We start from the raw sequence: 18,940 nt of genomic DNA, 5'->3' as shown, positions 1-18,940 counted from the left end.
CTCTTATTAAAGTGATTTTTATTATAAATCACAAGATGGTAATGGATCTTCCCCATACCATTCAAAATTGTCTTCTGCTGAACTTAAAAGTAATGAAGTACTGAAGAATTATTGAGGGAGTTAAATATTCCTAGACAAGTTCAGTTTTACAGTAATGCTTATCTTTGAGATAACATTGACACAGCAGAATTTGGTGAAAGTCTGTTCTTTTTTAAATGAAAATGACAACAGTGGACTTCAGTCAGTGAAAAATACTACAGTCCATGATTACCACTGAGATACTTGTGAACTGCACAGAGCCTGGGAGATTTGTAGGCTTGGAGGCATGTTAGAGGAGAAGAGTGAAGGATGAGCTGTGAGCCTTCAGCAGATGCTGCAGCTTTAGCAGCAGCGTATCCCAAAGTTGTTTCACATGCATTCACATGGCAAATGAATGTCACCAAGTGGAGAACCCTCGTGGAAATCAATTGGAGAGTATGTATGTAAAATGCAGGAGCTCTCAGAGTCACAGAACGTCCTGAGTTGGAAGAGACCCACAATGATCACTAAGTCCAACTTCTGACCCATCACAGGGCTACCCCAAATCCAAACCCTATGTCTGAGAGTGCTGTCCAAATGCTCCCTGAGCTCCAGCAGCTCAGGTCTGTGCCCATTGCCCTGGGGAGCTGCTCCATGCCCACCACCCTCTTGGGGCAGAGCATTTCCTCACCCCCACCTGACCCTCCCCTGATGCAGCTCCATGCTGTTTTCTCAGGTCCTCTCATCTATTGTATACTTTTAATTGTCTCCTACTCTAACCTGTAATACTAAACACAGTTTGTACCTAAACTTTACCCTGTTAAGATGATGATCAATGCAGAGTGAATGATGATGAATTTACTTGCTAGAAAATGTACTCTGGTGGATAGATTTTACCATTGCTGTGTGCTGAAGTAAAGAATTGGCTTTTTTTTTCCCCAGCATGGGTATTTTATGGAGCAAGTCAGAGACAACTCATGATAAATACAAGAGCACACAAAATAAATCTAGAAAAAAATGGCCTCTCATATGACGTTATTTAAATAATTGCTGTCAACTCTACTGACACCTGCAGTATACAAGGAAACCTTTCCAGGCAAAGGTTGTTATAAATGTTACTCTGAATTAGGTCAATTTAGCTACCAATTGAAAACTTGAATAAATAGCAAGGTTTGATGCAAATCTAACTGAAATCTGCAGATGATTTTCTGTTGAGTTCAAGGAGCTGTGGATGAGGCCCCTAAGAGTAGAGCCATTTTTTTCTTTCTTTTTTAAGCTAACTTTCTTGTGTTCTATCTAGTTTGGGGAAGTTACTTCTAACCTATGTGACCCCAATGATAAATAGTGAGCATTTGTTCTAAGACTCCTAATGAAAATGAGTTCCTGTCAAAAGCTTTTTTGTTCTTTTCTTCCACATATGGCCATAGGATATGTTGGAGCTTCAGATCATTCTCAGCCACTGAAAATGTCAAATAATACATCTAAAACTCAAACATCTCTTTAGACATCCTTGAAAAAGGAAGAATGACAAGATAAATGGATTTTTTTTGTTTGTAAAAATATTTCTATATTAGAAATAAGCAGAAAGAAATAGTGTGGTTTTTTTTCTTGTTTCTTTTCTCAGACAACAGGTACTATGTTGGCTGGTTTCCAGTAGGACAATCTTAATTTTCTTTACTCAAAAGCTCTTTGTTTCATTGTATATGGCTCTGCCTGTACCTAAAGTGATCTTGTAATAGTGTCACTTGCTATTTGAAGGAATAAATTCTTAATTCAGAGTAGTCTAATAGTTGAGGGGGAAGAAAAGAAAATGACTGATAATAAAAGCTTAATATCAAGTTACAAAAAGATTGAGAAAAACAGGAAACTACCTTTGGATGATGAGAATGTATAAAACTGTATCAGAACCTAAAGCATTCTCAGGATGGAGGAGGAGCACAATGGGATCTCTAAAGTAAGAGGGGTTTTTTATTTTCCTTATGATTTCTTAAAGCCAGTCATTGACTGAAAAGTGAAACAGTTGGTGTAAAAGATTTGATTGTTTAAAAATAGTTCCTTAGGTGGTTGTTCCTTTGTATTTTTTTATACAGTTTGAGCCTGAAGCTGTCTTTTTAACCCAGATATCCTTGTAGCAGGCACTGTGAGGCAGAGCCCATGTGTGGCTCTGGTCACCGAGGTGAAGGGAGGTGGGCAGAGCAGGCATCAAGTGCTGAAGTCTGTTCTAAGGGAGCCTTCAAGTGTGCTCTGAATCCCGTGGCACAACTGGGGTTCCCCCAAAACCATCTGCATCACCCAGAGCTTCCACAGGCAATGACAAACCAGGCCAGAAGTAGCACCAAGTAGCACCTCCTGAATCTAAGTGTGCAAAGCCAGCATCGCACTGAATGGTGTAAAAGTAGGTGGAAAAGGAATTGTTGGCTGCATGTAGCATTTGATAATGCAAACTCTTACCTGGCTCCTTCAGCTTCAGTGAAATTTAATCAGTAGCAGCATAGTGGAACTACTGGCTTTTGCTAGTTTCTGTAAGAATGTCACCATGCTTTAAAAAAGAAAGAAAGTTAGGCTTAAAACTGAATTGAAAAAGTGTTTTTTTGTCTGTGCTTGCATGGGGTTTGTGTGATGTTTGTGGCTCCTTTGACTTCAGTAGAATGACTCTTGATTTGCAGTAGAGTTCAAGGCAAGAGAATAAGATGTCTTAATGTAACAGTGTGCTAAATAGCTCTGGTCTCTCATGCTGTGCTGGAATCTCTGAGAATTAATCATCCAGCATGAATTAAATGACCACCTGCAATTACTCCTAAACTTAATTATTTTCTTTTTAGCTGTAGCTGACTTGAGCTTTCATCCAAAAGAAGAACAAAATTGGAATGATTTCTGAGTGTTGCCATTAAAGCATTGGTTATGCTGTTGCCCCTCTGTGAAGAATAGCAGCTGCTATTCCATAGGTGTTTTCTGTGTGTGGAAACACACCGAAAAGCATTTGAGGAGAGCTGTCAGAACTCTACCAGCAAGCTTACTTCTTAAAATATTCCTTGACACTTTGCTCAAGCTGTTTTCAGTGAGTCGGAGAAGCTAGTATCGATGAATTTGCTATCTCTGATATTTAGGAGATTGTTGTTATTTTTCATCTACTCACTCTGCTGTATAAGTCATTTACATAAACTGTTTCATCATGGAAGAGTGAATTCAGAATACAAGTTCGACACTTCCACGTGGTAAGGTATGGCTAAATCAGTAGAAATGGGCCTTCTTCATATTCTGAGGAGAGAATATTTGTTTGCTTTTGCTCTTTGCTCATTTTCACCACCTATCATTTACGTAGTAAAGGATTTGTATAAAATAGCAATGCAGAATTCTGTTGGTTGAAACCACCTTTCCCTCATCTTTTGTTAGTTTTATTTCTTTAAGTTGAGGTTTGGTTTTGAGGCTGACAATGTTTTACTTTGTGGGCTATTGTTTTTTGTGTGTGTGTTAATACAAAAAGCTCTTTGCTCTCTTTTCGGGTGCTTTTGCACCAAAGAATCTAGAAATCACAATTAAAAGTAATACTTTGATAGAATGATTCAGTTTGGGTTGGAATGGACCTTTAAGACCATCTAGTTCCAACCCCCTGCTATAGGCAGGGACACCTCCCTCTAGACCAGGTTGCTCACAGCTCCATCCATCCTGGTCTTGGATGCTTCCAAGAAGGGGGCATCCACAACCTCACTGGGCAACCTGTTCCAGTGTCTCACCATCCCCACAGTAAAGAATTTCTTCCTATTATCTAAATCTATCCTCTTCCAGTTTAAAGCCATCTCCCCATGCCAGGGAATTCTGCAGCTTGATCTACACTTTGAGGGAAGAAAAAGCTGTTTTGAAGCCTCTTGGGTTCCCATCTCTTTGAATGCTCTCAAGGGACTTGGAAGAAGCCTTGAAAATTGCTTTGTGCTTTTTTTTTCTTGTTGTTCACATTATCATAGAATTTTGTAGTACCCTTCCTCACCTGTGTTTAGGACTGTTTGTTCCTTCATTGTGGTTGAGTCTGCAGCATTCTTTTTCTCACTTTATCCTTTCTGAAAGGAACAAACCAGAACTGGGTGTAGTACTCAAACTGTGAGTGCAGAGTGAGTTTCTGTAGTGGTAAGATAATTATTTCTGATCCCTGTTTGGTTTCTAGAAAAAAATCTGAACATTTGGTATGCTTTTCTGAGCATGGCATATTGAACTGATGTTTCATAGAACTGTTGATGCTAATTCTTAATTCTTTGTTGAGCTTTAATAGTCAGCTCAGAGAAGAACATTTCATCCAGCATTGTTCTGTCTGAAAAATAAGCTTTTGCGTTTGGTTGTTTTTTATATTTTTCCTTCTTCCTATCTGCATCAGATCACGCTTACCACTCTGTATTAAACAGATCTTCCTTGTCTACATGACTGCTACAGAGAGCAAGTTTTCTGCTCTTTGAGGCATGACTTCCCACTCCCAAAGTTATGGCCATTTTTTCTGCAATGTGCTGCATACAGCAGAGTCCTTTCTAGAATCATCTCTAACAGCTGCTGCAAGGGAACTGTTAGGTCAGGGCTTGATGGAGCACCTGCTGAAGGAGGCACAGGCAAAGTGTTTGCACCTGTGCTCCCCAGCTGGCCACAAGGGGCAGACCCTGAGCTCATTTAAGGGCCAGCCGTGGAAGGGACGGCATCTTTTGGAGCTGGGGCTTCCTGAGGAGGAGTGCTGCATGGCCACAGAGCTCCTTCACCTGTTGGGTGAGTTCAGCTCTTTTTTGTCATAGGGCTCTTGGCCTACCTGCAAGTGTTTTACTTGCTCCCTCTGCTCCCTTTCTCTTTTTCAAAAGCAAAGCAGTTGTAGAGAAGTTTCTTTCAAAAAACAGAATTTGCTATCTTACTGTTGGTTCTTGAGGTAGAATTAGTTTTAGTAATGCTAAGGTTGGCTAATACCTCACCTTAACTAATGCTGTTAATTCTGTTCATCAGGCAGGGCTTGCCTGGGGGACGTTTGGGCTGTAGGGGATGTGTTCTCTTTTCAGAGACTGAAATTTCGTACTATCCTCAAGGCTATTGAGGTTTGAGGTCTTTTACCCTTCACAAACTTCTGTAATTAGGTTCTGAGTGGAATTTTGCCATATCATCTCTGTGCATGGCTTATGCTGTGAGCAAGGAAGAGTTGGGCCTTGTTTTTTTGTATTTTTAGGGGGGTATCTTGTTTTTTGAATGCTAGATGAAATGTTTTCCCTTGGAATTCAGAGGACTACGTAATTTAATGGCAGTGTCCTCTCTCTCTATAGCTGCTGACGGAATGGTGTGTAATGAGTTATGCTCAAGTGATGGCTGCTGGGGGCCAGGGCCAGACCAGTGTCTCTCCTGCAAGCGCTTCATCAGGGGCAGGACCTGCATAGAATCTTGTAACCTCTATGATGGGTAAGATATTTCTGTTGTATTTCTTCCTAGTGCTGCTGATGGGATAATTCAGGATTTAATGTGTAAGTTACCTTGTCTTTACTTCAAGTGGTATCCATTTCCATTGTCAATATTACTGCCTTCGGGTGAGATATATTATTGGATAACTTTTTAGTTGTTTCAGAATCTGAACTTGTGTGAAAAGATTTACCTATGATTTTTATGTTATGTATGTGTACATGGAAATAGAAATAATGAAACCTGCTGTGCATGTGAACTTTTTTTTTCCTAGAGGGTAGATAGCCTAAACACTGAACAGACAAAGCTGGTCAAGAGTGCCTGATAATGGTAAAATAGAGCAAAGCTGCTCATGTTACTTGCAGTAGGAGTAATTAATAATTAGGCTTTGGAGGGAAGCAGGTGGAATTCAACATTCTGCATAACAGTATAGTAAGGTCCCAATAATTTATTTCATAATTAAAAACATTGTTTTATCTTTATTAATTTTTTTCTCCTTGAGGTGCTAATTGAAAATCAAATTGCTGCATGGTTCCTTTCTTTTCTTGCCTTGTATGTTAATTCATGGAACTGTTATGGAGAGAGGATTGGAAGTCCTATAAATGCATTAAAATACTTAAACACTTCTGTCTGGACAATGCATATGAAAAGAACACTGACAGAGCGCAGTTTCATATGCTTGAATAAGGTTGGAGAACAGTGTTAGAAAACTGTGGTTTCATATGCAACAGAGCACATCTGACCACAAACCCTGCAGCATTTGATGGCTAGTTCTGCCATGATGCCTGTCTCAGTAAGATTGCAGAGGGGCTCTATTTGAGTGGCATAACCAGCACTTCAGCTAGAATGTTCTGAATTGTATTGATCAGAGAATGTTACTTGCTCTTTCTATGTGCTCAGCCCCTTTCGAAATATGAGAAGTGTGATCAGGACTTGGGGAGAAGTGTTTTTTTTTCTGAGTGACTTTGCTGATTGGGCTCAATTTTCAGCTGTTGTAAAGCAACCTAATGCCATTAAACAAAGTAATCTCAGCTGGTGTAGTCCACTGGCTTAAGGAGGCTGAGATGATAATCACCAGGTGAAGAGGCAGCCATTTTTGCTCAGCTCCAATCTCACTTTTGCTTTTTCCTAACCTGCCTGCAAAATATTTTCCTAGGGAATTTCGAGAGTTTGCAAATGGTTCTGTTTGTGTGGAGTGTGATCCCCAGTGTGAGAAGATGGAAGACAACATGATCACGTGCTATGGGCCGGTAAGAGCAACACTGAGAACCTTGTGGGCTAGGTGGCTGTTCAAGTGTGCTAAAGCACAGCTATCTTCTGTTTAGAAAATGCAAAGTAGCTGTTGAAAATCAACATTAACGTAGGCAGAAAATGTGCTTTACGTGAAGGAGCAGTACTCTGCATGTATTAAGCAGATTCTAGGAATGAACTCGGGTGAATTAGACTGCTTTAGAAGATGGTTTAAAAAAGGAGTCTTTTTCTTTCCTGAGTTGTCTTAATGCCTTAAATGTTTTGTCCAAAGTCTTTAAATGTGAGATAGTATTCAGTTGCAGTTTGAACATTCTCTAGCTGCTTTTATTCATTATGTTCAGTTCTGTCCTGTTCACTGTGGTTTCAGGTTGGTTTTTTTTTTTTAAATGTGGCATTTGTCTCAGGTTTTCAGAAAGCTTGGGCAGTGTCTTTTCTATGTAGGCTGGCCTGTTCTGGTGCAGCACATCTTAAAAATGAATGCTAACTGTAACTGTCATCTTCATAATGCCAGTATTATCTTATACGAGCAGTGAGTCTTGTTTCAAAGATCATTGTCCTTTTGTTGGATAAAAATTGTTTCCTGTTTCGGTTGTTTGTATATTGCCAAGATTAAAAGCATCTTGGATGCAAGGAGTTGTATTTCAGGTTCTTCGTTACTGAGGAAATTTAACCTGTAGCTTATTTCCTTGGTTCTCTGATGTAACCTAATGACTGTAAAGAAAACACATTGCACTGCTCATCATTCTCATAATTGTTTTTGCTGTACCACTCTGCTTTCTGCAATGCTGTCACAAAGCAGGAAGCTAACACTGCAAATCTCAGCCCATGAGAGAAATTTGGACTTGAAGGAGGCTTCATGGATGTGAAGCTGTAGACCAGTGCCCAAGCAGAACACAGTTTTTGGTTGGCTCCACTGGCTTAATTTTGCTTACGTTGTTCTGGAGCCTTAGTTGGTAGTCTGGGCTGTTTAAAATAAATAAATAAATAAATAAAACTATATATCAAGAAGACCTTGTCACAGAAACACTGAAGGATAACCAGATGCCATAGGGAGAAGGCAGGATGGGAAATAATGTGGATTGTGGAGATAGTGAATCACTCTACCTCTATTGTTTTTGTTCTTTGTGTCTATATAGGCTTAAAAACAGACATGAAGTCTGTTGTGTTAAGCATGCTGGTAATGTGGAGAAACCTATCTAGAAACTAGGAATTAATCTTATGTTCTACAAGCTAAGTTTGTGGTCAGAACTACCAAGATATACATGTGCTGCTCCTCAACAGTGGCTGGAACCATGTGGGTGATTTGCTGTTTGCTGGGAAAGAAACACCACTACAGTTACTGCTGTATGTGCTGTCATGCTAGGACCTGCAATTCCAGTGCAGAAGGGAAATATGGAGTAACTTGAATGTTCTGTGTTTCTTCCACGTTCTCCAGGGGCCTGACCACTGCACAAAGTGTTTCCATTTTAAGGATGGTCCGAATTGTGTGGAGAAATGTCCTGATGGCTTACAGGGGGCAAACAGTTTCATTTTCAAATATGCTGATGAGGATCGTGAATGCCATCCGTGCCATCCGAATTGCACCCAAGGGTAAGTTCTGTGATGTGAACCCTCCTAGTTAAGCTTTGTTACCTATTATGATCTAGGTGCAGTTTTGGCTTGGCAAAGTACTTGTCCTGCTCCTGCAAATGAAGTGTGTGCAGGAGTGTAATGCAACTTTATTTTCAGGTTCGCATGACATTCAAGTTTCTGCCATAAACATCCAATAGTTTATCAGAAAAAAATCTTACTCTCTTAATGAAGACCAACACCGAAGGTCTTTTCACAGCCTTCCTGCTAGCTAGCACCAGTTTGTAACAAATGCTGCCATTTACATTTGTGTGTCTAGGCCTCTGCAGTGACTTTGTTTTACTTATTGATGGAATCGTCATCTTTACTCCTTAGTATTGCTGAGGTAACCCTGTAGCACTTCTATGAGACACAGAGGGACTAATGCAAAGGGTTCACCAGGAGCCATATTCTGCAGGAGTCAGAATTTGAGGATCCATTCCTCAAGTCCTGTCTAAGTATTATTCCCAATCAATCACTTGTTATATGTGAAAATACATAGACTGTGCATCTGAGCCAAAATTAAGAATCTGCAAGAAAATAACAGTAATCAAATAGACAGCTCTTGTTCTGCTTTGGCCACGTGGATTAGAAATGTCTTTTTGATGAGGTTAGTGCTGTCCAGGATACACAGAAAGGAAAAGACAGCCGGGGGAGAAAGAGAAAACTTCAGCCGGTGAAATAATCTTTCACAAGAGGCCCTTTCTGTTTAGCAGCTAAAATTAAACTGGTAAATTATTCAATGTAATCTTGATGTCAACAGCTGTTGCCATTCAAAATGAGACCTTTTGCTGCTTTTGCAGATCTAATTATAATAGAGCCATTGGGGAAATGAAGGTAAGATCTCAGACACAGCCGGGATCTGTTACAGATTGGTCTTTCCTTCAGACCCTCAATTTTGCAATCAGAAAAGTAAGAAGACAATCTGCTAAGATGAGCTTGCTTCAGGAGCTCTGTTTCTGGCTTTAAGAGAATGGTGGATGTGCTAGCTTGATGGAGTCTGACAAACCCAGCTGTGGATGGTAGACTTATTGTCTAAAGACAGTAATAAAGAGGCACCTTGTAGCTATTCTGACCTCTCAGAAGAGTGGGATGTGACCTTTCTTCCAGACAGTCTTCTATTCTAGGGAGATTGAAATATTACTAGTCTTCATAAAACAACTGTATTTCTCCAAAACTAGGAAAGGAACAAATCATCTTCCATTCCTTATCACTTCTTCAGATGCATCAATATTTTCCAGATAGTTGGTTGGTACTGTCTCCCTGGGTAGGAGGTTCTTACAGCTCGTGATGGCAATCTGACGTGCTAGTTCATAAACAAATAGGGCATTAGGCAGCTGTGACTACATGCTAGCATTTGTTGGCAACCCTCAGTGACACGGGATTCCTTTAAGCTCAGTTACCCGATAATTTATCCCGTGACCTTTTTCCCTTTTCTTTCTGCAAATGTCTGGCTCAGGTTAAAAGTGAAAGAATGTCGCATCAAGAATAGTGTGCCAATCCCCAGGGAAATGAAGTACCACCACTATTATAGAGCCAGTGACTTCTCCCACAAAGATGTCTCTCTTATCAGGAGCTATACCTATGCCATGAGTTAAATACTGTTCCTCACAGAAATCCTCATCCCAGTGTTGTAAGATTAATATCTATTCTTAGGCATTTTATCACCTCTCATGAAAACAACATGCACAGACCCCAATCTAGATAAAAATAGATGTCATTTTCTAGTGCTTCTGATGGCTTCCTACAATTATGTTATGTTAATCTGTTAATGAGTATCCCATATGTTTGGGGTTCATGGATTTTTTTTTTATCTTGCCAACAGTCTTGGAGCTGAATATTTTTACAAAGAAGGGACTTGGTCTCTTTCATTCTCTCCTCCTTTAATGCTGAATTCTCTAGTTTCATATCCTTCCTACCAAAATTAATACTGAAGTTCCCTTCAGTCAGCGTTCCTAATGAAATCACTTCTGGAGGGAGCACGTCTTGATATTTGACTCACAACTGAGCGGTACGGAAAACCTAACGCTCTCCTTCATCTGGCTCTGCTGTCAGATCAATTGCTGGAATAAAACCAGTGCCCTAGAGGTGGAGCTTAGGTACTCGTGAAGAGTCTTGAGCTGCTGTAGAGCGCTGCTCCTATTATGGTATTTTCAGCTCCTTCAGTACTGCTCTGTGAATCGAGATCCTTGCTAAAATACGGTTTTAGTTCTCTTAATGTTGTTTTTGATCTTCTCCAGCCATTTTGTCACAGAGGAAGGTAGTTGCAACACGTTTGTGTTTTCTGTGAGTGTTCTGCCATAATTTCATCCTGGTACTTGCAGATGATTGCTCACTTGAGCGTGAGATTTGATAGTGCCATTCTTTATTCAAATATAATGACTGCTCTTGTAGATAGGTGTGTTATTATCCAGTCCTGTTAATGATCTTATGTTCACCAAGAGAAACATCAAGAAGTGACTTGCTTGGATGCAGCAACTGTGCTTTTCACTTTGCATACTCATGGTAAACGTCAGCTACTTGAAGCCAATTTGAAGCAGGTCTGAGGCACGTGGGACAGCTATCCCATTTAATTCAAGGGAGTCAGAAAACATTTGGCACTTTTTCTTGCCAAGCTAGCTAAAATGGAACACTTTTGCAGAAATGAAATAGTAATTATATAACAGTATCTGACAGTCTGCTTCCTCCCTAAGCAAGGCACAAAGGACGCCTCTTCTCATCACAGGCATTTTCTTACTACTTTTATTTTTGAAGGAAATGTATTGCTCTTCATTATCCAAAACTTCATTATCCCTCGAAGCTGACAAGTTGTGGTAGAAGGGATTTGAAGGCACGAGGACTGCCTTGCCTCTAAGGGCATTTTGAATTCCAGTTGGCATCATAGTGGAAATTCAGTGGCAACAAATGCTAAATAATTGGAGACCAACGCTGCTTTGCTGATGGAAAAATTCCTCTCTGCCTCCAGCTCCAGTTCAACTTTCTTGCCATCAGTATCAACTCACACTCCCTGTTACCTGTGTAAATCCTTGGTTTTGATTCATCTGGCTTTATTCAGAGTAACAGTCCAGTGATCAGGTATTTGCTGTAACAAATGTTTTCTTGTGTCCGCGGTTAATCTGTTTATGCTATCTCATAATCAGTTTTGTTTTCAGCAACGAAGTTCTTGGAGAATTCATCTGACTGAAAATGATTTTGCTGCTTGAAATCTGTGAGAAGTTAAGGCCCCACTTTCTGGTCTCAATGAAAATTGATAATCTTTGTGAAAGCTGGAGGGAAATGGGTTATTTTAGGAAAAAAGAAATCATTACTTCAATTTTCAAAACTGTTCTAACAAATTTTCTTTCAGAAAACAATTATTTCTAAAGGGAAGGTGAAGAGCTCTACGTATAGTTTTCTGTATAAGCTGTATTGTAATGACTGATTATTGTTAATAGATTTTACGTATGATTGTATTGATACTACTCAGTTCCTCTTACAGAAAGAACATAGAAGTTCTTCCTCCGGACTCCGAGCAGGGGAAGGAAGCCTGGGGGGGAATTAAATGCCACTGTGATGTATGATTGTGTTATGCTTGTACTTATGTGTCAAAAAAAGCCTGAAAGGAAAGAAATTATTTCCAGAGAAAAAATAATTGATGACTTAATGGTGAAAATCAACTTGTTAATAGTAGTAACTGTCTATTGCTGTTACTCACACAGTATTTATTGCATGTCAATCAGGACAACCAAAGAGTATGTGAGTACTCAGAGTCATGTTGAACAGTTTAAAATGCACTTAGACAGTTTTCTGTTTGAGGCTAGGAAACCCACTGAAGATTATCGATTTTTAAACAAAAATCAGTACTACTTCAAGTTGAAGTGGGTTAAGTCCAAACATCTCTTCTTGGATCATCTCTTATTCTCTCAGACCTCTAGAGAACAAACGTGCAGTTATGGAATGACTGCAAGGCAATAGGCTCTTTGTGTCTGCCAGTTACCTGAACTAGTAATGGGCTCTCAGAACTGCAGTTTCAAGAGGACCCTTATCTATAGCAGGAGTCTGAACTTAGCTTCTCTTGACGTGCTAGAAGATGAAAGATCTGAACAGTATTCTTTAAGCTGCCTTCATTACTGCACTGGTCTTCAGCAAACTGCTCAGAATACCTTGAAAAGAAGAATGTTGGATTTGGCTGAAGGTTGGATAAAACACAGACTTGTGAAGCCCAGGACAGCAGAAATTTCAAGAAATGCCTGTCAATAGTTCTGAGTTCTTGAACTGTATTTAATTAACCCCTTTTCACTTCATGCATGATCTGTCCAATTGGGTATGTAATGAATCTGCTTTTGTCTTTGCATCTATTGAAGGAAACCACTGTTGAAGAAATATTGAAAATCTTTGTTACCACGTCACAACTGTTTTGTAAAATATAATTTCAGGTGAGCAGGAGAGAAAGTTCACTGCAGGTGTTGTTAAACATTTGAAATAAGTGGCTTAGTTTCTTTAAAATTGAGAGCTACTTGCTTGCTGTGGATAAGGAGGGACTTGCTGGGCATTTAACACTGAGGCATGTCAGGTTGTCTTAATCTCTGAAAGCTCACCTACATCTGTCTGTCTCTGATAATCTTGACCCTTGTGTAAAAAGTGGTAGGTGACTTTATTTGAATGAAGACAACTTAGCATGCTATTTTGGTCATTGTTCCTTGCAAGGGTAAAGAAACACCGATGCTCTTTGCCCATGGCTGTGCTTGAGTGGTGCTGCATAAAGTGATTCCCTGGATTTCCATTGCCTTTGGTGAGCACCTGCTGAATTTGCAATAGAAGTCTTTTGGCAGCATCTACAGATAGCAGGACGAAGCACCTGAATCAGCAGACAACATCTTACTCAGATTTTTTTAATGAGAATCTCATCCTTGAGTTTCCTTGATAAGAGTACAGTCAGCTTCCAAAACGTGTGCCCTGGCTAGGCACTTAAAACAGAAGGAACAATTGCATCAATTACAGGAAGTGGGGAGGGGGGGAGTTCTGCATTGTGCTCCTGGAGGTCTCATGTGTTGCAAATGAACAGCTTCTGTGCAGTAATCACCAGTTTGATTATTCAAAAAACATCCAGGAAAGGCGACTCTGTTCTCAGGCCTCCCACACATGCAGGTGAAACCTGCTTTAAATACTGTATGAGCCACAAATGGTCCAACTTTGGAATGCTGGTTATGTTGCTATTATTGTTCCCTTCACAGGCTTGTTTTTGTCACAGTCTATAATTTTGTGGTGACTCGAGTCTCTTTTTAGAATTATAATCGAAAGCGTGTCACAAAGAGGGGATTTCTGCTTCTGGGATCTGCGAATAACCATTTTCTCTCTTTCTCTTCTTGTTCTCAATTTGGATTTGCTGCAGGTGCATAGGTCCGCATATCGAGGACTGCGTCGGCCTGATGGATAGGTACTTGCTGAGTGGTCGTTCCCTGTGTGTCTTCCATCCTCCACGTGTGGACAAGGGCGCATGCGTGTGCATGTCCTTGTGAATGGCAAATGACGTCTTTTGTTCTGTAATTGCCTGCAGGTGTAGAGGTCCAGCTAGTCATGACTGCATTTACTATCCATGGACACGACAGTCCACTTTACCACAACATGCTAGGTAACATCCACCACTTCTCCATTTTTGTACACGAGGGTCTTCCCTACCTACCATAGGAATGTCATACTATCCAGTTTGTCCAGAAATGCAGAGTATGGGGAGAATATAACTTGTTTTCAAGTAAGATACACCTTTAAACACTGAAGTTTACTTACCATTTCAAAGCCAGTTAATTTCATGAAGTTTTCTGCAGAAATGTTTCTTGATGGAATTTTACTGGAAGTAAACACAGTGGAAACCTCTGGTTAAACTGAAATGGTTTTTTTTTTTTTTTTCAATTTAATGTTTTAAACGTCAGTGCATATGAGAAATTGTAGCTTTTTCTTCCATACTTTCATATGGGGGGTGGAAAGTAAATGGTTTGGTAAAACTGAACTTTTCCCTCAATTCATAAAAGTCTTTTTTGATCTTTTTAATTTTCTGTTCGAAGAAAACAAATTCAAAACATGGTAGTATTTCAGTGATTTTGTTTTCTGGTAAAGATGATCAAAAGGAGCTAATGCAGGAGGAATTCCAAAGCATTGCCATTATACTCTACGTTCATTTCTGTGAAAGTCCTTCATTGCTGCTGATTAAGATTAAAACTGGTTAGTATGACTTCCAGGCTCTGGGGTTACTGTCATGAGCTAGGATTAGATAAGAAATGTATCCTCTCAATCAGCTTCATTATTAATTCATTTGAAGAGATGATTTTGAAGTTAGGTACCTAATGCGAAGATTCCTATTCTCTTGCTGCTGCGGGAGTACGTGTTTAGGCTTGGACAGCAGTATAAATGCTATCGGGTGGTATAGCTGTGTATTTAAATGGGTGTCAGTTCTAACTGAGTTCTTAGACCAATGATTAGACAGAGGAAGAAGACTTAACCCTCTTCACATTTCAGTATTGTTTGGAATTTTTCTGCTTCGAGATATCTTGTATGAAGCACTTCTATGTGGGATTCATTTTCAGGGATACTCACTGAGTGCAAATTACTGAAAACCAGCAATCTGTTTAAAATAACTACAGTTTTAACTCAAAGCACAAAGGAAGATTGTATTATGATTGTTTGCCTAATTTTAAAGGGCATACCTGACCACAGAGAATGAACATTAAACTGATGTCCCTTGCTTTGATAATCAATTTTAAAATAGCATATATTTCATCAATGGGGTTTTTAATGAGTTTTTGAAGAAACCTTAAGGGCTTTGTGCTGTGAAGATGACATTTTTGGCAGCAGTTGAACTCTCAGTGCTGCAATCTGCTCCATCTATCTTCCGCTGTTTGCCCCAAAGTTGTTCAGACCTTGTTCACAGTTGAATTCAAGTGGTGCAACTCGAAAGCTTGTATTTGTATCAGAAATGTTCTGTTAGCAGTTAAATCTCTGAGGGTACTGCCAAATACTCTCTGAAGCCAAGGGAATGACTGCTGTTGATCACAGTAAGTGATTGGACCCTGGGATCTTGGATGTGGGGCCACAACGCTAAAGGGGAAGTATTGTCTCACAAGGTGTCAGGCTTAAGCCAGGGGTTAGCAGGCAATATGCAGGTCGTATTTTATGTTGTGTATATCTTAGTTCATCTGAATCTACTATGCAGGTAGGAAAACAAATGGTCAGATTGGATGCTAAAGCAGGTATTTTTCCTTGCTCAGGCAAAGCATTTCTTCCTTGGTTCAGAAGTACGAAAGGAGAAGGACCCTCAAATGTTGCTTTGAGCTCATGGATTTTTTCATGTTTGTTTCAAGTTTACTGAATTTATCTTAGGGAAAGTTAGTGCACTGTAAATGTGATGAGATGGTAAAATTCTGTATTTTGTTTGTGAACATGGTACATTTTGTTTGGCTAAAAATGGGCAAAACTGCACTGGCAAAAGTGATACTTCTCATTAAGAGAGCAAGCAGGAGTGTAAATAAAAAATGGATGTATTATAGACTTTGGATGAAACCTTCTTGTCCCTTTAAAACTCATGCAGTATCCCTAGACCTATAGACTTCAATGATTAATTATTTTAGTTTCACCCTTCTCACGTGGACTTGAATTTCTCCCATTTTTCCTCTTACTTCTTTAGTTCTGCTGTGATCCATTGACTTGTGGGCTTTTGTGAGGGTCTGATAGAATAGCAGAGGAATTTTTATGTTCCAGTGTGCATCATGTGGTTTGTTTCCAAAGGACAGGTGAAATATTGGTCTTTCTGCATATATTTGGTCCCACATGCTTGTGCTTGGAAACCCCAAAACTGAACTTCATTAGAGTGCTGCCCAAAGGATAAAAGAAACCCTTTTATTTCTTCATTTCCACTGATAAGGGCTGTTACTGTCTAGGCAAAACAGTGTATGATGGATTATTTATTTTAGATTACTGTTAAATGACATGCTAGATCTTGTGTCCTTGTCATTTTCCTGAGAGAACCTGCATTTATTTTCAATATAAGTTGATCATCACAAAGTCTTTCACCATAGTCTTAACTGACAGCCAAAGCGCAGTCTTTGAAGGAGTGAATATCACCATAAGAGAACCAGTCCAAGTGGCTGGAAGTCGTGGGAGAAACAAGTGCCTCTTTTTGCCTGCTGTTAGTCGCACGTTCTGTCTGTTGTTGTAACAACTCTCAATTCACTATGGCAAAGAATGCCTTTCTCATGCTTGTGATACGTTCTCTCTTTATACTGTGCTCAGTGTGTAGTGGTCCATCAAAATGTTGTTCTACTGCAAGTGGCTGCTTGAATCAGCTTGCTGAGCCAGCTTTCTGGCTGACCTCTGCAGGATATGTGGCTGGTACAGGGTTCCAGAGGAGTGGGGCAGGCCTTGCTGCCTTCCCCATGCCAAGTGGAGCCCTTGGCTGGCATTAAACTAGCATTGCTGCTGCTTTGCTTCCCTTCCTGCCTCCTTCCTGAGGGATCTCAGCACAGGGAATGCAGAGGATGCAAGGGACCAGTGTTCTGCTTTGCCACCTGTAGCTCCTGCTGCTGCTGTCTGTCCAAGAAGGTATGAGATTATTGCTATGGAAAGTTAGTTTGGAGTACCCTTTCCTAGAAATCACCAGAGAGAGAAAGTGGTGGCTAGGATTTTCTTGGATACCCAAAGCAGTTAGCAGTCCCCTTTTCCTACCCACATGCTCTATTCCATGCCTTCTATTGCTTGCAGCCAGCAGTTCTTTAAGTGGAACAGCATAGTTCTTAGAGGGCCTGGGTGCAGGAGAAAAAATAGGTGTTGAGTGCAACACAAAGAACTAGAAGAGAAGTATATCTATTTCAAGGAGCTGGTAACCACTGCCTTAATTGAAATAGATAAATTGTTACAGTAGTGCTCCATCAACCATTAAGAAAATGTCTTGTTGGCTGTGCGAGGCTGGATGTTCTGTGTGCCCCAGCTCCAGACAGGTTTGGTTAATTCACTTATTAAAGATAGACTGGATGAGGTCAAAAACTTCAAGTATGAATTCTAAGTGATTTATTCTTCCTGTTAGTCGTAGAACTTAGAACTAAGAAGAGATTGTTAAAGGGAGTGGATTCTGTGGTTTTCTGATGTCTTGGGAGATTATAGATCTGAAGATGTAATTGGAAGCGTGTGACTGTTATGATAGCGAACTGCTAGCACCATAATGCCACTCATCTCAGTAATCTGATGTCTCTGGTTATACTTAAAGAAGATGTCACATTTTCCTTTTAACTAACAAACAAGTAGTCAGGAGCACCGTTGTCAAGTGGCTTCATGCAATGGAGTGTAGATGTTAACTCAAATGACAATCTTAGTGCTAGCTTTATATCAAAGGACGTTCTCTCAACAAATCATTACTTCCCAAATGAAAAAAAAAAAAAGCCATTTTTATGTACTGTGTGTGTACATGAGCTAATTAACAATAAAACCATATGATGCAGGCAAATCCTTTCACAGCTGCTTTGTACCCTCACGCAATACAACTTGAGTAGAATTTCATAGCCACTCTGACTAGATGGTGGGGAAGGGAAACCACCTCTAATAAACTGTTAATGTTCATTGCTTTTATGGAGCTCTGTTCCGTTGCTTGGAGGAAAGCATTCCATATGCTCTCAATTTTTATAGAATAATTATAGTCACTTCTGGAGGGGAAGAAGAGGAGAATGGCTGTATAAAGTAAGAGGAGAAGTAGGATCTGTGGGTACAAACTAAGCAGCATTACTTAACTTGAATGATAAAAGATGCTGCTCTTGAGAAACTTCTATTATGGAGCTCTCTGATGCTGTATCAGAATGAATTTGAAGAAACGTTTTTAATTCCTTTTTAACTTCACATGTATGAGTAAGGCTTGGAAAGTGCTGTTTCTTGTCCTGTCTCTGTGGGTTGAATAGAGCTTACAAGTGATCCATTTGTGATAGACAGAGAAACCTCTAGTTTTGTGTGAAAATTGCTGCTAATGAACTGTTTTTAAACAGACCTTTGCTGTGGGCATGCTTACTGTCACAACATCATCTCACTGCCTGGAGCTTTGGGAGGAATACATGTGAATCCCCTTTTGTGTGGGGGAGAGTGAAGGAACCAGAGACAGCTGTCGTAATGCACTTCTTAAAATCCATTCTGTGGCTCCAGTAGTTTAAGGATCCTGTTGAGAGCGCACAGGATTGAATAAGGCAAGTTTTGTTGTTTGTTGTAATTGATTTTACAAACGGTGTAACGTGAGCAAAATGCTCTTGTTGTGTGTTGAGATGGTTGCTGCCCACAGACCACATTTCTCAGGAGCAGAGCTGTTGTTTGATGGATTTAAGTAATTTATTATTGCCTAGCAGTGCATGTCAGAGAAATGCTACAGTGAAACTATACAAGCTGGCCTATCTTACTGATTTGTGGATATAGGAACGGCAGTCTTTACTGGTGGATATGGTGCACCCCAACCCTTGCACCTTATTGAGCTGGTGAGCTCTGGAAGACCTGTAGTACAGTGCTCAGTCTTAAAAAGCAAACAGGTTTCTTGCAGAAATGTATGGTGATGTATGTTTGGTCCGTTCAGGACACAGGGACGTCATGAAATTTATAGTCCCTCTTATCCCTGTGCTTCATGACATGCATTCATCGAATCCTACTCTTCTGT

The 18,940-nt window shown here is 40.0% G+C and overlaps 1 protein-coding gene across 8 annotated transcripts in view; it reads left to right on the top strand.

The window, feature by feature from the left end:
* The window catches only part of ERBB4 (erb-b2 receptor tyrosine kinase 4), a 507,767-nt gene that overhangs the window by 368,811 nt on the left and 120,016 nt on the right, over positions 1–18,940 (top strand). For 4 of the 8 annotated variants that reach the window (XM_090144448.1, XM_090144446.1, XM_090144445.1 and 1 more), the window contains 4 exons: positions 5,301–5,433; positions 6,587–6,680; positions 8,117–8,271; positions 13,826–13,900. In XM_090144448.1, the coding sequence (XP_090000574.1) occupies positions 5,301–5,433; positions 6,587–6,680; positions 8,117–8,271; positions 13,826–13,900 (457 nt within the window). Of the gene's footprint in view, positions 1–5,300; positions 5,434–6,586; positions 6,681–8,116; positions 8,272–13,660; positions 13,706–13,825; positions 13,901–18,940 lie in introns of all 8 variants that reach the window. The other 4 variants (XM_090144450.1, XM_090144447.1, XM_090144452.1 and 1 more) reach the window with 3 other exon arrangements.

The sequence above is a fragment of the Phasianus colchicus genome, chromosome 7, assembly GCF_987193195.1.
Source record: "Phasianus colchicus chromosome 7, bPhaCol1.hap1.1, whole genome shotgun sequence".
NCBI classification, from domain to species: domain Eukaryota; kingdom Metazoa; phylum Chordata; class Aves; order Galliformes; family Phasianidae; genus Phasianus; species Phasianus colchicus.
The sequence above is the reverse complement of the archived record's forward strand: the minus strand, read 5'-3'. Positions and strand labels throughout refer to the sequence as shown.